A 17,603-nucleotide genomic window follows, 5' to 3' on the forward strand; every position below is an offset into this window, starting at 1 on the left:
TATATATATAACATATATATATTATATATATAACATATATAGAGAGAGAGAGAGAGAGAGATTTTTAACAAAAGTCAATTTATGCTGTACACATTATTTTGGAAACTGTTGAAAATATATCACATGTTGAGTTCCATGCCCTATCTGCCACCCTATGTCAATGCTGTATAAATTCTGCAGTGAGGATTCATCGAGGCCATTTGCCCCGTCTCCAGGAGCGAGGCATCTTGGTTGTTCCCACCTTTTCAGTATTATAAGTGCCACTCAGACGGAGAGCTAGTACCTAACACTCTGTGCACAAGCTCAGCAAGTCCCTTCGCTTACATCCCATAACGCGAGTGAATGAGGCCAGTGCCAACTCTGTTCTCCTGTGCTCTTTTCTGACCAGGTCAGCTGAGTACAGCAGAAGGCACAGAATATGGAGTTGTGGTGGCTCTGGGTTCAAGTCCAGCTCTATACTTAGGTGTGATTTGTGCAAATTACTTAATTACTTTTGAGCCTGTTTTCTCAACCTTTAAATAGATTGAGGGTGTAAACTGAGAAACTTCAGGAAATATAAACTGCATCATTCCTCCTCATTCTCATGATAAGCCTGTTGCGAGCGCCCAACCCCCTGACCCAGCCCTTCTCAGTACCTGCTCCAGTTTCCATTGGGACATGGGGACAGGCATGGGACAGGATGGGCAAGATGACACCTTTGCTTTGTTCTCCGTTTTGATCCTGAGGGGATGCCGTCTACTTGGACAGTGAGCCCCAGAGACAGGAATACGTTGTGAACGATTATGGCTTCATCTACCAGGGGAGCAAGAACTGGATCCGCCCGTGCCCGTGGAACTATGGGCAGGTGAGTCTCAGCCCGTCTGGGCCCTGGGCTGCTGGGGAGAGGGGAGAGACTGGGGTGAGCCTTTGACACCACTAACTAAATGGCACAAGGAAGGTGTGCAACACCAGCTGGGCTGTAGAGGAGCAGAAGGGCCAACTTGAACCCCGGAGTCTAAGGCAGCTTGGGGAGCCCTCCAGGCTTTCCCAAGGATGGAAGGAAGCAGTCCCCATAGCAGTGACAGTGCCTGGCATCTGTGTTTGTTATGCTGTGTTTGCACTGCATCTCGTTTCCCACTCACTCTCTGTATCTTCACAAGCTTAGCCATGCAGCCAAGCACCAAGCCAACACTGGCAAGAACTCACCTGCAACATCTCGGCCGGAGCAAGGCTGAGGAGCAGCAGTGCAGCTCCCGCCCTGTGATCAGTGCCTCTGCATCCTTAATCAATTTATTTACATGATCAATCATCTCATTATAAAAGCAGTTCACAGTTGGCCTTCAGTCAGATCATTTTCTTACCAGTGCGTGTTGGCAGCACATGATGTTTACTGTCCTTGTGTGGAGCTGGTGCGTGCACATGGCACACCTCCATTCCTTTCTCTTCCTCTTTCCCTCCCCTCTTTCCCACCTCTTTTCATCTCTTGATCCCCTTCCGCTGTGAGAAAGACCTATCTTTCAATTTCCTATTATTTTATTCTTTATTTATACTTTGGGTTTCTCATACAAGAGAAACCATGTGATATTTAAGTTTGTGTGTCTGATTCATTTCACTTAACATAAAGATCCCAAGGTGCGTCCATTTTCCTACAAATGACTCATTTATCTTTCTTTATGGCAGAGTAGTACTCCATGGTATGTAAATACTACATTTGCTTTATCCATTCACTGTTATAGGCTTCTATAAACACGAGTATGCATGGGTCACTGTAACGTGATGTCTTTAACTCTTTTGGAAAGATAGGTAGAAGGGAAATACCTGGGTCAAATGGAATTTCTAGTCACAGTTTTTTGAATAATGTCCACACTAATTTCCACAGTGGTCGTACTGGCGTACATCCCACCAACAGTGTGGAAGGCTCCCTTTTTCCCTCACAGCCTCACAAGCGTTTGTTATTATTTGCTTTCTTGATGGTGGCCACACCTGGAGTATGGAGGTCATTCTAAGCACCGTCACTGGCTTGGTACACATATGCTCCTCTATACTCTGTTTTCTACACATATTCTAAAACATACAACTTCAGATATAAAGATACCATATTCATTGCAATGCTCTAGAAGCCTTTTACTGGAAGCTCCAGGAAGTCCAGGCTAGGCTGGGGAAGTGTGTTCTACAGGCTGAGCCCCACACTGGGAGCACAGAGAGAGGAATCAGTTCTTGGCCGTGGGAAGGGCTCTCAGCTGGGACACAGCCTGGGAGTCCTCTTAGAGCCTTATATCCACTCATATGGGCTCCTTTCCTGGACTTGCCCAAACAGACCCCCACACACATGGCCTGCGGGCCCAGCCTGGGTCCAGGTAGCTACCGCTGAGAGGAGGAATTGCAGCCTCCGCTGGCCTCACCCTGCTCCCCCGGTATCCTTGCTCAGCATGTGCAGGGGGATCCCAGACAGCCCCTGGACAGGAGTTTTCTGCTGTCCAAGAGAAGCAGAAGGGAGAAGTTGCTGCTTTCTGAGCCGCTGGCTCTCTCCCTTTTTTCTTCTTCAGTAAAGGCACCTGATTGCTCCTTGCCAGGTGGGTGCTGAATGCTAGAGATAAATAAAATACTGTCCGTGATAGAACAGTGTAGTGGGGACCCTACCCCTAAGCAGATCACTGATCTCAGTGTAGGATGTGTAAGGATTGAGGGGAGATGCTGAGCTGGCTTAGCCGAGTGAAGGCAGAAGGCAGATGAGAGCAGACACAGGCAGAAATGGGTTGGTTCTTGGGAGGGTTACAGAGAATTTGCTGGAGCGAAGCTAGCACCATGAGGGGGAGAGCAGAGAAAAGAGCCTGCAGAGGTGGGGGCAGCTCTGGGAGGGACTTGGAAACCTTCTGAAGGAGTCTGGGGCTCTGATTCTCCAGGCTGTGGGGCCTGTGGGCATTTTAAAGTAGGAAATGATCTGGCCAGACTGTCCCTTGGGGAAGATGGATCAGAGACACCCAATCCTGCATATCGCTTTTTTTTTTTTTTTGACAGGGGGATAAATATATTTGTTTACTTTCATTCAACAAAGATACATCCCACGCCTACTGTGTGCGGGGCTCTATACTTTGTCTGGGGTCCAGAGCTGTGAAAAGAGCCGGATCAAGATGGAGCATATCCTCAGAGCAGGGAGGCTGAGGAGTGGAGCTGAGATCCCCAGCCTCCTGCGTGAAGCCATGGCAGGTTTAAGTCAGGCCTGGTGAAGTGGTGGCGCCCTCGGCCTGAAGGGCTGGGAGGAGCTGGGCTCCCTTGGGCTAGAAATTCCATTCCTTCACGTGGGACTGGTCAGGCCGGAGCCCCGCGCAGCTGTGGGGCCGCAGCAGGTTTGCACTGTCCCCTCAGCCTGGCTGCCAGTGAGAAGCTGGTCACCAGTTAGTACAGAAGAACACGCCAGGCACTCCAGGAGTGTGGAGACAGAGGGGAGAAGAGGGAGAAATAGACTTTTCAGCCAGGCAGACTCACTGGAAAAAACAAAAACCAAAACCAGAAGTAGCAAATCTCCTTCAAGTCAGGGCTGGAGGAAAGGATTGATTTTCAGGGCACACGTACCAGGTGGGCAGTGACCCCAGACCTTGGAAACCCCACACTTGCTGGGAGGTTGGCTATTCTGTTTAACACAGTTACTTTCCAGATGGGTTAGTATCCATCCCACAGGCACACCCATCGGAGAGCTCCATGGGACGGGATGTGTGCTCCTCCATGTGTCCCCACATATGCTCCATAAGCACCTCCATCTCTACACCTCCTCTTGCAGTTTGAAGAAAATATTATAGACATCTGCCTAGAGCTGCTGGACAAGAGCCTGAACTTCCAGACTGACCCAGCCACAGACTGTGCCCTGCGGGGAAGCCCTGTCTACGTCAGCAGAGTGGTGTGCACCATGGTGAGGCCCCATGAGCCAGGGAGGGAGGAAGCCATGCAGGGAACCCTTGCCTGTCTCAGCTGCTCTGGCAGTGGGGCAGTGAGGAATTGAGAGGTGGGGCTCCCCGGCCCACTTCGGTTAAGACTGACGTCCAAATATGGATAACAAGTTTTCCCAACTGAGCTCTGAGGTAGCTGGGCACAGGCCAGCATCTCTGTTAATTCCTGGACATCCCAAGGCAGCCTATGCATCACAGCCTGCTGAAGGAAAGGATGCCTCTCATGCTTCTGTATATGGTTTCTCTTCAGATCAACAGTAATGATGACAATGGGGTGCTCAATGGAAACTGGAGCGAGAATTATGTAGACGGCATCAACCCTGCCGAGTGGACCGGCAGCGTGGCCATCCTAAAGCAGTGGCATGCTGCTGGCTGCCAACCAGTGCGCTATGGGCAGTGCTGGGTCTTTGCCGCCGTCATGTGCACAGGTAGGAAGCAGAAAGAGCCCCAGGGAAAGACCAAAAACAGACCGCAGCTCACACAAGAGCCCTCTGAACTGCTTTCCTCCCAGTCTCACAGCTCCAAGGACACTTGGAGGAAAGCTCCTTTCTATACAGGGTCTCTTTGCTCACCTTGAGCTTCATAAGTCTGGGAAATCACATCCCTAGGTTCAGCATCCTTCCCTTCTTTTGAGCTCAGGCAACGTAAGAGAATATTTGTAGGAGACTGGCTGCGAATTGGCCAAGTTTGAGCAAGCTACAAATTGCCCGGAGAAGAGCTCCATGAAAATATGTGTGTGGAAGGGAAAGGTCCATCTGAGCAGTAGTTGGAGACCATAAAGTTAGAGCAAGATGGCAGCTTAAGTAAAATGACCTTGAACTTAGAGTTCTCACAAGGTCAGGGAGAAATGGAGGTCTGACTCAGGCCAGGGAGTTAAGGGTTGGGGGTGAAAATGGATGTCAGCTTTTCCGACAGAGAGTGCGTAGCTACATTAGTAAAAGAGAAGCTAATGCCACGTGGGTGTGCATGCCTGTAATCTCAGCACTCAGGATTGCTGCGAGTTGGGCTCATAGTGAGTTCAAGGCCAGCCTGAACTATATAGTGAGAACCTGTCTCAAAAAACAAACAAACAAACAAAAACCAAAAAAAGAAAAAAAGAGAGAGAGAGAGAGATGCTAAAAATTCCGTATAGAGTAAAGAAGGCAAATTGTTTGTATGTAGCAAGAGGAGCAAGCAGAAGGAAGTTAGGGAGGAAATCTTGAGGGAAGTAAGAACTGGAAGTGCGACTCACACCCTGGAGAGGACAGGAGGAGGCCCTGGACCTCACCCAGGCCGTGCTATGGTTCATGAGCCTCACCCGCTATCCGCCCCACACCAGGTCAGTGCTGAGCCTCTTGGCACACATGTCCAGGTGCCTGGTCACAGTCAGTAAGCTATTGCTCATGCTAGCTGCAGAAAGAGGCCAGTCAAGGTTTTGCTCACCGGACTCTAGTGGGATCCAGGGAGGCCAGGCAGGTCTGGCCACACTTGGTGTTTACAGAGGGCTCAGGCCGTCTGTGTAGAAAGTTCTTATGGGACCGACTTGGTGCGGCATGAGTGCATCTGTGGGCGGGGCCTGTCTCTGGGCTCTTGGAGGAGTGTGACAGCCCCAGAGGAATCCCAGGGAGCCCCAGGCTGATGAGCAGACAGCAGCATCTGGCCTCTGTTCAAGGGCCTGAAGGGGACTCTGTCCACACTGACAGAAAATGACTTCAGAGTGAGCTGATGGCGAAATCTTAGTTCTCACCTCCTCTGCAGCTGCAGATCCTGGTGCTGAGCTGGATGCTTTGATGGTTCGGCAACTCAGTGGCTTTAAGAGCAGAAGTCAGGGAGGCTGGGGTAAGTGGGAGGTCTCAGCCGTAAGACTGATGAGTAGAGAGTGGATCTGTGCAAAATAAAGAAGGAAACTTTCAGTGTGTGGAAACATTGATTGTGCAATGGGCGTCGTGTGCATGTGGAGAGAGAACCAGGTCTGGGTGTGGCATCTGGAAGGGGTAATGAGAGAAGTGAAGTCAGCAGATGGAGATCACACAAGGAGAAACAGGCTGATTAAAATGTTTTGGGGACTCATGGCCTTGCAGTACCTGGGGGACAAAAATTTGGGGAAAGGCACTCAGATGTGGCACAGTCCAGTGCAGCTCAGCCAGTCTTCCTCAGAAGGCCACCGTGCCGTCCAGGAATGAAGGTGTCGTCTGAACATTCAGCCTTCTCCAGTAAGACTTGAGCTCTCCTTCTGTGCAGGCACTGTGTTCCAAGCACTCTTAGACACAAAGACGGGAAAGACCCAGCTTCTTCCTCTACCTGAGATAAAAACAGAGCTAGTTTCCTTAACCCAATACATCGGGGAAAGCTTGTTTTTAAAAATATTACTATTCCATAGCCACAATAACTTACGTTTATTTGGGACTCCATTTGTATTGGGTGCTGCGGTAAAACTTCGACAGCCTAGAGAATGGAGAATCATGTGAACACTGGAGCAGACTTCTCGGGATCACTGTAGTGCCCCTCACCTGGAGGGTGCAGTCCAAGACCCCAGTGGAGTCCCACACTGTGAATAGTACTGAATCATATACACATATACTATGCTTTTCTTATACATAGCTACCTATGATAAAGGTGGGGGGTTTTGTTTGTTTTTCTGTGTTTCTTTTGTTAGTGCCAGTGATTGAACCCAGGGCTTTCATGCTGAGTTACACCCCCAAGCCCTTTTTATTATTGTTTTGTTTGGTACTGGGAATCAAACTCAGGACCTTGCGCTTGTGAGGCAGGCACAGCACAACTGGGCTAAATTTTGCCCCTTTTTTTATTATTTTTCGAGACAGGGTCTCACTAAGTTGCTAAATTGCCCAGCCTGGACTTGAACTTGTGATCCTCCTGCTTCAGCCTCCCAGTATGTTGGGATTATAGGTATGTGCCACTATGCCGAGCATAAAGTTTAGTTTAGAGGTTAGACATAGTAAGAGATTAATAACAACAACAAATAATAAAATACCAGCATTCTGGAGGTTGAGATAGGATCACTGCAAGTTCTAGGCCAGCCTGGGCTACACAGTGACTTCAAGGCCTGCCTGAACGACACAGTGAGACCGTGTCTCAAAAAACCAAAAACAACAACAACAAAAAGAACAATTATGACAATATGCCATAATGAAATTGTCAGCTTCTCTACGCTTGTGCTTTGGGGCCATTGTTAAATAAAATAAAGGTTACTTGAACATAAGCAGTGTGATACTATGACAGGTGATTTGATAACCTGGACTGCCACTAAATGACCAGTGGGTAGGTAATACAAACAACACAGGCAAAGGCATCTACAAAGAGACATAATATATGCCCCGGCCAAGGAGTGGCCTCACCCAGAATGGCTTGGGATTTCATCACACTACTCAGAACAATGCACAATGTAAAATTAATAAATTGCTTATTCCTGGAATTTTCCATGTAATATTTTTGGATAGCGATTGACTCAGGGTAACTGAAACTTTGCAAGCAAACCACAGAGGAGAGGCACTGCTTTAAATACTAGCACTTGCATTCATTGTCTGAGTAACCTTGGGCAAGCTGCTTAACTTGTGCCTTGGTTTCCTCAGATGTGTGATAGGGCACACAATGGTACCTGCCACCTTGGTTATTGAGAGGACTGAGTGAACTCACACATAGGGGTGCCTAGCTGCAGTGAGCCTCAGGAAGGTTCAGCTCCAGGTGTCTTGCTGATGCCCCTTACGAGCCAGGTTCTTTCAGCAGCTCTGTTTGGCCGATCAGGACACTGAATGACAGAGCCAGTCTCACTCCAAGCCTTCTGGTGCTCTCCTGCCTTAGGACCATTGCTTGCAGCTGCCTTTATCCAATATCTTGTGCTTCAGGCTTATACAGAGCACTCTTGTTATTTCTAATCCATCTGAACGTCAGGTATTATTACAGCCTCTTCACAGATAAGAAAACAAAAGCTTAAAGTGAGTACGACCCTCCCCTGCAGCCCTCCCTCCTTGTGTGGTCATTTAGAATGTCAAACACATTGACTTCAACTTCCTGTAGAAGAAGAATCACAAAAGGAGTCTTTGTGTGCATCAAAGCTATGGTCATAATCTTTTGGCTAGGCAGTTTCTTTGGCATCTACTTATTTGGCTGTAACTTGGGAATTTCAGAGAAACCCTGGCTGGTCCTTCCTGTGTGCAGAGCCGGCACCTGCAGAGCTTCCATCACTGCCAGCTGGCTGTTCTTTCCACCCATTCCTTGTCACAGGTGGGACCCTCGCCCTCCTTGAAGTGTGGACAGTAGCCTAGATGTCTTGCACTTCAGCAAGGGAACAGAGAAGACAGCAATGTTCAGTTGCCTGAAAACTCTTCCTAAAGCCAAGTATCAAAAGGCCACCTATCGTATGCTTCCATTCATACGCAATACTCAGAATAGGTGAGTAAAGGAGAGGTTGCTTAGGGAGATGGAGAGGGAACAATGGACGGTGACTGCTGATGGATATAGGGTTCTTTTTGAGATGATAAAAATGTTCTGGAATTGGTAGGAATTGTCGCACAACCTGTGACTCTATTACAAATCATCTACTTGTACATTTACAAGGATGGACTTTATGGTATGTGAATTGTATCTCAAGAAAAGTTGTTTGAGAAAAAAAACAAAAACAGGCTCCTGGGATTATGCATAGAGTTGAGGGGTGGGCAGCAAAGGCTTTGGCAGGAAGACACCAGTGTGATGGTGACAGGTCTGTGGCATCATCCAGGGCCACAGGCCTTGGGGGTCACCGTGAAAAGGAGCAGTGGAACTAGTGTGGGGGGGACACATGGGAGGCTGTGGGGTAAGTACTCACTCTTCCCTCTTCAACCAAAGCAGCCCCGCATGTATGCCTTCTACTACTGGATCCCAACTTATGGTTTGGCTGGCAATAGGGTACTCAAAACTTCAAAAACCTCCAAAATTTTTCTAACTTCGTTAGTGGTCTCTGTGAAGTACCTGATCTTCCGGTCAATACAGTTCTTGTTCTTGTGGTTTTTACTGAGTCCTACGTTTCACAGAAGGAACTGCAGCCAATGGGCTGGTGCATTATTTTGCCTCAAACTTTCTTCAGATCCCAGTCCAGATTTTCCTTTGTGCAGTGCCCTGGCTTGAACACACCTACTGTTATTGTTCATTAATTTATGATACAGCACGACTGTAGGGAATGTTCCCTAATAGAGTTGTGGCTTAACATGTGACATGTATTTAGAAAGAAGTCTGGCACCTAGTTTTACAGAACTATTGCAAAAGCTATTATAATTAATCTGGTACTGTTTTAACATTGTCCTCTTGGGCTCCGGTGTTTTGGTGGAATCTTGCTCAAAGGTATTTCCAGCCAATTCGTATTTCAGTTCCCTATCCTTTCTACCATTTTTTCCCTTTACTTTTTTTTTCTTATTTTTCTGTTTTATTTCCTTTCTTTCTTTCTTGGAATATTTGGGGTTAAATTAATCATACTCCTTACTGTAGGGCATTATGACAACTGGCCTACTTCAGGCCCCTCTTTAAAAAATAATTTCCTCCTATTATCCCATAATGCACTTTTACTCACTTCCCCCCACAAAACTTTTTTGGTTTTTTGGGGGGGAGTAGTGCTGAGAATGGAATGCAGGCCTCGTGCAAGCTAAGAAAGTGCTCTACCACTGAGCTGCACCCCAGCTCCTACAAAACATTTCATGTGTTTGATATGTAGCGTTGTGGTTGAATGTGTTGAATGTATCGTTATTCATTCTGACCTTGATCCCTGGCTGGCGTGGGCCAGCCTTTGCTGGTGGGGGTAGCAAGAGTGAGCCTACAGTTGTTTTTTCCTGTACTATTTGTTTGTCCTACCCAGAATCTAATCGGGAACCAAGCATTGCACGTGGCTATAATGACCTTTGTGTCTCTTTTAATATAGAAGACTTCTTATTCTGTTTGTGACTTTGTTGAAGACATGGGGACATTATCCTACAGACTCTACTTTTTGGGTTTCTCCAAGGACTTCAACACATTGTTGGTCACCTGCCTTTGTTCCTTGTCTTATAAATCAAAGTTACATATAAAGTCTTGAAATATTTAAAGTAAACATTTTTGGTGAGAGACTCTTCCTTTTAAAGCAATCTTTGGATTTTCCATGCTCCCCTGAGCAGCTGGAATTGTTCTCTCTGTCCTGCTGGCCCTGCTCTGAGGACAGAGGCAGTAAACTACGGGAGTGCTTGTTGTGCAGGGGCCTTTGCTAACATTGAGATGTCCCCAGGTGATAAATCCCATAGGGCCACAGAGCTGGTCCCAGCTGCATGGAAACTGAGCTGGGATCTTGTCTAACACACAATCTGTGTTACATAGGTCCTGCACTCTGTGCTTCATCCCTTAAAAGTTGATAGCCTTGATTCGATTCTATTTTCTGTTTTTCCATAAACAGTGCTCACCTGTGCATTTTTTTTTAAATTCTTTTATCGGTACATTTTAGGTATACAGTACGTTTACATTTATCATTGGGTGCTTGTACCTGTACATGATGTATCTTGATTCTTATTTTTTCCCCATTACCTGTGAGCCCTTCACCCCCCTCCACCCTTCCCTATTTACATAGATTTCATTTCCATTTTTTTTCCTTTTCTCGTAACTTTTCCTTTCCCTTCTTTTCCTTTCCCCTTCCCCTCCCACCACCCCTACACCTTTGGACCTTTTCTTCCTATTTCAAATTATCAATTATTCATTTTAATCATTTTAATCCTAATTTACACTTTCAGTTTCTCACACTAGAGAAACTATTTGGTATTTGCACATGTGTGTCCTATTTGTTTCACTTAAGAGTATGGCCTCAGTATGCATCCATTTAGCTATAAATGTGTCTAGTTTCTTGTTCTTTATGGGTGAGTAGTACTCCCTTTTATAAAAGAACCACATCTTCTTTATCCAGTTTCCAGTTGATGGGCACCTGGGCTGCTTCCAAGCTTTAGCTATTACAAACTGTGCCGCTATAAACATAGGTGCACATATATCACTGTGGTATGATTCTTTTAATTCTTTGGGGAAGATACCCAGCAGGGGAATAGCTGGGTCAAATGGGACCTCTAGTCCTAGTTCTTTGAGGTATCTCCACACTGATTTCCATAGTGGTTGCACCAGTCTGCACTCCCACCAGCAATGGAGAAGGGTTCCTTTCTCTCCACACCCCCTCCAGCATTTGTTATTGGTGATTTCTTGATAGTAGCCATTCTTTCTGGGGTGAGGTGGAATCTCAGCGTTGTTTTCATCTGCATGTCTCGAATGACCAGTGATGTTGAACATTTTTTCATATATTTATTTGCTGCTTTTACTTCTTTGTCGGAGAAATGTCCGTTCATTTCAGATGACCATTTTTGAATTGGGTCTTTGAATTTGGGGGTGTGTGATTTTTTTCAGTTCTTTTTATATTCTAGGTAGTAGTCCTTTGTGTGAGGTACAGCTGCTAAAATTTTTTTCCCACATTGTAGGTTGTCTCTTAGCTCTGTTCGTGGTTTCAATTGCAGTCCAGAAGCTTTTTAATAAGATGAGATCCCAGTTGTTGATTCTTTGTGCTAGCTCCCATGCTACTGAGGTTTTGTTCATAAAGTCTTTTCCTCTGCCAATGTCTTCAAGAGTTCTACCTAACTTATCTTCCAGCAAGTTTAGTGTTTCTGTCTTAATATTTAGATCTTTAATACACTTTGATTTTAGTTTAGTGCATGATGATAAGTACGGGTCTAGTTTCAATCTTTGGCAGGTTGAAATCCAGTTTTTCCAACACCATTTATTAAATAGGCTATCTTTCCTCCAATGAGGGTGATTGGCTCCTTTGTCAAAGATGAGATGGCTGAGCATGTCTGGAGTTGTTTCTGCATCTTCTATTCTATTCCACTGATCCCTGGGTCTGTTTCTTTGCCAGTACCATGCTGTTTTTATCACAGTAGCTTTGTAGTATGGTTTCAAGTTGGGGATTGTGATACCCCTAGACATGTCTCTGTTGCCTAGAATTGCTTTTGCTATTCTAGGTCTCTTCTGGTTCCAAATGAATTTTTGGATTGTTTTTTCCTAGTTCTATGAAGTATATTGTTGGAATTTCAATTGGCGTTGCATTAAATCTATATAGTAGTTTGGAAGTATGGCCATTTTCACTACATTGGTTCTTCCTACCCAGGAACAAGGGATGTCTTTCCATTTTCTTATATCCTCCTCAATCTCCTTTTTCAAAGTGCTGTAGTTTTCAGTGTAGAGGTCTTGCTTCCTTTGTCAGGTTGATTCCTAGATATTTCTTTTTTTTGGATGCTATTGTAAAAGGAATTGTTCCCCGAATTTCTCTCTCAATGAGTCTGCTATTTGTGTATAAGAAGGCTATTTTTTTTTTTTTGAGTGTTGACCTTATACCCAGCTACTGTACTGAATCTGTCAATTAGGTCAAGAAGACTTTTGACTGAGTTTTTTGGGTCTTCTATGTAAAGTATCATATCATCAGCAAATAATGACAGTTTAACTTCTTCCTTTCCTATCTTTATTCCTTTTATTTCTTTCTCTTTTCTAATTGCAGTGGCTAATGTTTCCAGAACAATATTGAACAGGAGTGGTGATAGTGGGCATCCTTGCCTTGTTCTTGATTTTAGCTTGGAAGTTTTCAGTTTTTGACCATTTAGTATGATGTTGGCTGTTGGTTTTTCATAAATAGCCTTAATCAGGTTGAGATAAAAACCTTCTATTCCAATTTTCTATAACGTTTTTATCATGAATGGGTGTTGGATTTTGTCGAATGCCTTTTCTGCATCTATTGAGATGATCATATGGTTTTTGTCCTTCTGTTAATATACTGTATTACATTTATTGATTTTTGAATGTTGAACTATCCCTGCATCCTTGGAATAAATTTGACTTGGTCAGGGTGTATGATCTTCTTGATGACCCTCTGTATTCTGTTTGCCAGTATCTTGTTGAGGATTTTTGCATCTGTGATCATTAGGGAGATTGGTCTATAGTTCTCTTTTTGGGTTGGGTCTTTCTCTGGTTTTGGAACCAAAGTAACACTTGCTTCCAGGAATCAATTTGGAAGCCTTGCTTCCCGTTCAATTTCCTCGATGAGTTTAAAGAGTAATGGCGGTAGTTCTTTAAATGTCTCGTAGAATTCAGCAGTGAAGCCATCAGGACCTGGGCGTTTCTTTGTTGATAAATTTTTTATTACATTTTCAATTTCACTCATTGTAATTGGGGTGTTTAGAATTTCTGTATCTTCTTCATTAACGTTGGCAATTCATATGTATCTAGAAATCTGTCCATTTCTTCTGTGTTTTCTTTTTTTTTTTCTTTTTTGGTACCGGGGATCGGACTCCAGTCCTTGCACTTGCGCAGCAGGCAGCAAAACCACTGAGCTAAATCCCCGGCCCCTTCTTCTGTGTTTGCCATTTTATTAGAGCATAGGTTCTCAAAGTAGGTATTGATGATCCTCTGGATTTCTGCTGGGTCTGTTGTGATTTCACCTTGTTCGTTCTTAATTGCATGGATTTGAGCCTTTTCTTTCCTTTTTTTGATAAGGTTGGCTAAAGGTTTATCAATTTTATTTATTCTTTCAAAAAACCAACTCTTTGATTCATTAATTTTTGTATCATTCTCTTAGTCTCCATTGCATTGATTTCTACTCAGATCTTTATAATTTCCTTTCTTGTATGAGCTTTGGGTTTGTTATGCTCTTCTTTTTCTAGGAGCTTGTGGTTCTACATTAGATTATTTAACTGAGTTCTCTCTATCTTCCTAATATGGGTATTCAGTGCTGTGAATTTCCCACGTAGAACTGCTTTCATTGTGTCCCATAGATTCCTGTATGTTGTACTGGCATTATCATTTACTTGTAGAAACTAATTTCTTCTTCTTCCCCCCCCCATTAACTTTATTGGTACATTTTAGGTATAAAATACAGTTACATTCATCATTGGGATCTTGTACTATTACATGAGTCTCTTGGTTCTTTTTTTTTCCCCCCTCCTCTTGCCCTCCCTTAACCCCCTCTGCCCTTCCCTATTTGCAAAGACCGTGTTTCCATTTTTTTCCTCTTCTCATATTTTTTCCTTTCCCTTTTTTCCCTTCCCCTACCCCTCCCAATTCCCCTGCTCTTTTAGACCTTTTCTTCCTGTTACACAATATCAGTTATACATTTTTAAAATTACAATAATAAGATCTAGGAGACATTACCACAGATTTTACAGAATTTAAAAGGATATAGAAAGCATATTACAAAAATCTTTTTTGAAATAAATTTGACAACTTCTAAGAGGTAACTTAGAAGACAAATTAATGAAACTAACTCTGGAGGAAATATAAAATTTGAATAGGACCTATTAAAGAAAGTATATTCCTAGCTTGAAAGCCTACCTATATGACAACAGCAGGCTCATATACATTTTAACTGATAAATTATATCAAACAATTAAAGCAGAAACAAGGAGGAACAATTCTCCCCTCATTTTAGGAACTCAACATTGTGCTAATCCTAAAACTGGATAATGATACTAGAAGAAAAAGTATGAACATAGATAGAAATTTGTTTAACAAAACAAACTACTAGAAGTCAGATCTGGCAGGATGTAGAAAGTGGTTTTGTTATAGGGATGGCAGTGTTGGTTCAGCATTGGAAGATCCACCCCCAAAAGTCATCATTTTAACAGAGGAAAGGAAAAAGCCATATAATCCTGTCACTAGTTGGAGAAAAAGTATTGGACTAAATTCTACAGCTGTTCATGGTAAAAGCTATCAGGAGACTAGAAGTAGAACAGAACCTTCTCAACAGATTAAAGACATGTACTCCATACTTCCAGCGAGAACACCTTATATGAATGGAGAAAATACAATGCTTTCTCCTTAAGGTGGGGAACAAGGGCAGATATGCTTACTCTTTATCTGTCCATTAAACTTTGAAACCTAGGCCCCACCAAAATAGTCTGGCAATAAAATGACACAATTAGGACAGGATTGGCATGGGAGAAGCAAAATCTTTATATGTAGATGAAGTGATCATCTACAGAGAAAATACTAAGAAATCTCGAGGAGCCCCTAGAACTTGTACTTGAATTTAGCAGGATTAGAAAACACAAGGTATATATAAAAATTCAGGTCTGTGTACACTTGCTATAAATGAAGAACTGGATATTGAAATTTAAAAGTTATGTAGGAGTACAAAGGACCCAGAAAAGCCAAAAACAAAAACAGAAACAGTGTTGGAAGATGTTTAGCACCCAATTTTAAGACTTCTTCTAAAGCTACAGTAATCAAGGCAGTGTTGGTGTAAGGAAAGACATATAGATCATTGGAATAAAACAGAGAATCTAGAAATAGAACCACACATATATAGTCCACTGAGTTTTGAAAGATTATTTAACATTAGCATTTTATAGAATATAAATTCTATTCAAGAGCCTAGGAAGAGATAGTATCTTCAGCAAATGCCACTAGAACACCTGGTATCCATATATAAAAAATTAACCTCAACCCTTTTTTTCCATACATGAAAATAACTTGAAGGGATCTATGAACCTAAATAAGAAAGCCTAAAAGTATAAAACTTTAAGAAGAAATTATAAGGGAAAATATTTATGAAATCAGCGTAGGCAAGAACTACCTAGGATACAAAAAACATGATGTATAAAAGAAAAAACTTGATAAATGAGATTCCATCAAAATTTAGAACTTTAAATGACATCATTAAAATGAAAAGTAGTCCTTAAACAGACCATATTTACAATGCATATAACCTATGAGCAGATTATATAAAGAATTCTTAGAGCTCATTAATAGACAACCCAATTAAAATGTCGACATAAGAAGATGATAAATAGCCAGTATAGCACAAGGAAAGGTGTGCAATTCTAGAATCAGAAAAATACTAATCAGTACAATAATAAGGTTGAATTATACACTCATTAGGGAGATGAAGTCAAAAGTTTTAAAAGCCTTGTCATGTCTTTTTCTTTTGTTGGATTCTCCCCTTTTGCGTTTAATTTGTCCAGCCCAGTGGATTCATTCTTCTGGGTTTCCTGGGGTTGTGATCCTCATTGTCTCTTCCTAGGGTATTGTCTAAAATTTTTTGGAGGGCCGATTTGGCATTCATGAAGTTCCTGAGGTGCTCTTTATCATGAAAATATCTTATTTCTTCATCCATTTTGAAAGATAGTTTTGCAGGGTACACCAGCCTGGGTTGGAGGCTGTTTTCCTTTAGGGCTTGAAATACATCACTCCAAGCTCTTCTTGCCTTGAGGGTTTGCATTGAGAAGTCTGTGCTGTGATCCTGATGGGCTTTCCTTTGTATGTGATTTGTTTCTTTTCTCTCACTGCTTGTAGAATTTTGTTCTTCTGTTGGATTTCTGGAATCCTAACTATTATGTGCCTATGTGTAGATTTTTTTTGATCAAGGCTAGCTGGAGTCCTATATGCCTCACTTATCTGTATGTCAAGTTCTTTCCCCCTCCTTGGGAAGTTTTCTGCCTTCACTTCTGTGAACAGTTTTTTTATGTCATCTGCACTCTCTTGTCTTTCTTCATTGACTCCAATCAGTCTTATGTTATTCTTCTTTGCATTGTCTAGCAGTTGCTGGATTGATTTCTCATGTTCCCTTACAATTTTAAAGCAATTTTTCTTTTCCTCCTCACTAATTGCAATCTTTTCTTCTATATGTGAAATTCTATCCTCACATTGGTTCATTCTGCTGTGCAGACTTTTGATGGAGATTTTAATCTCTTGGAAATCTGTTTGTATCTGTTTTATGGGTTCCGTTTGTTTCCTATGTTGGGATTCCATCATGTTCCTCAGATTCTCTATTTTTTTATCTGTGTCCTCTCTAGATTTATTAATCATGTCTTGCACCATGAGCAAAATCTTTGCTGTTATCTGAGTAATTATTTCTGATTTCACTTTTCCTAGATCCTCTTTTGTTGCCAGTTCAGAGAGTCCAGGTGGTTGAGTATCAGAGCGTTCCATCTCATTTCCCTTTGGGGTTGCTGTAGGTGGTCTGGAAGTCTGTTTTTGAGGCTTGTTTATGTGTTTTCTCATTTCCACAGGAGGGCGGGGCGTGTGCTTCTGGCGCCCACGTAGCTGAACTTCTCTGCCCTAGGAGCTTGGGATGGCAGCGGGGGAGCTTCCTTCCAGGTGCTGGGACCGGCTGAGCTTCACTGCCCTAGGACCTAATTTCTTCTTTAATTTCCTCTGTGACCCATTGGTTGTTCAGGAGGGTGCAATTCAATTTCCATGTGTTTGTGGGAGTTTTGCAGTTTCTTATGTAATTGACCTCCAATTTTATTGCACTATGGTCTGACAATATACAGGGGGTAACTTCAATTCTTTTACATTTACTTAGACATGTCCTATGAGCTGGCATGTGGTCTATTTTGGAGAATGACCCATGTGCAACTGAAAAGAATGTGTATTCTGATTTTGTGGGGTGGAACACTCTGTAAACATCTATTAAGTCCATTTGTTCAATAGTTTGGTTCACTTCTAGAATTTCATTGTTAATTTTTTGTCTAGATGATCTGTCTGTTTGTGATAGTGGGGTATTGAGGTTTCCCACTACAATTGTATTAGTGCTTATTTGGTTTTTTGTGTCTATTAATATTTGTTTTGTATAGTTGGGAGCATTCATATTTGGTGCATATTTATTTAGGATTGTTATCTCTTCCTCTTGGATTGTTCCCTTCACAAGGATGTAGTGACCATCTTTGT

At 43.0% G+C, this 17,603-nt stretch overlaps 1 protein-coding gene across 2 annotated transcripts in view; it reads left to right on the plus strand.

The window, feature by feature from the left end:
- Tgm5 (transglutaminase 5) overlaps nt 1-17,603 on the plus strand; it is a 50,113-nt gene that overhangs the window by 9,434 nt on the left and 23,076 nt on the right. For both annotated transcript variants that reach the window (XM_087207485.1, XM_087207486.1), the window contains exons 4-6: nt 726-844; nt 3,758-3,886; nt 4,174-4,351. In XM_087207485.1, the coding sequence (XP_087063611.1) occupies nt 726-844; nt 3,758-3,886; nt 4,174-4,351 (426 nt within the window). The remainder of the gene's footprint in view (nt 1-725; nt 845-3,757; nt 3,887-4,173; nt 4,352-17,603) is intronic.

The sequence above is a fragment of the Heterocephalus glaber genome, unplaced genomic scaffold (assembly GCF_053883595.1).
Source record: "Heterocephalus glaber isolate CG9 unplaced genomic scaffold, H.glaber_assembly_v1.0 deba00000809, whole genome shotgun sequence".
NCBI classification, from domain to species: Eukaryota; Metazoa; Chordata; class Mammalia; order Rodentia; family Bathyergidae; genus Heterocephalus; species Heterocephalus glaber.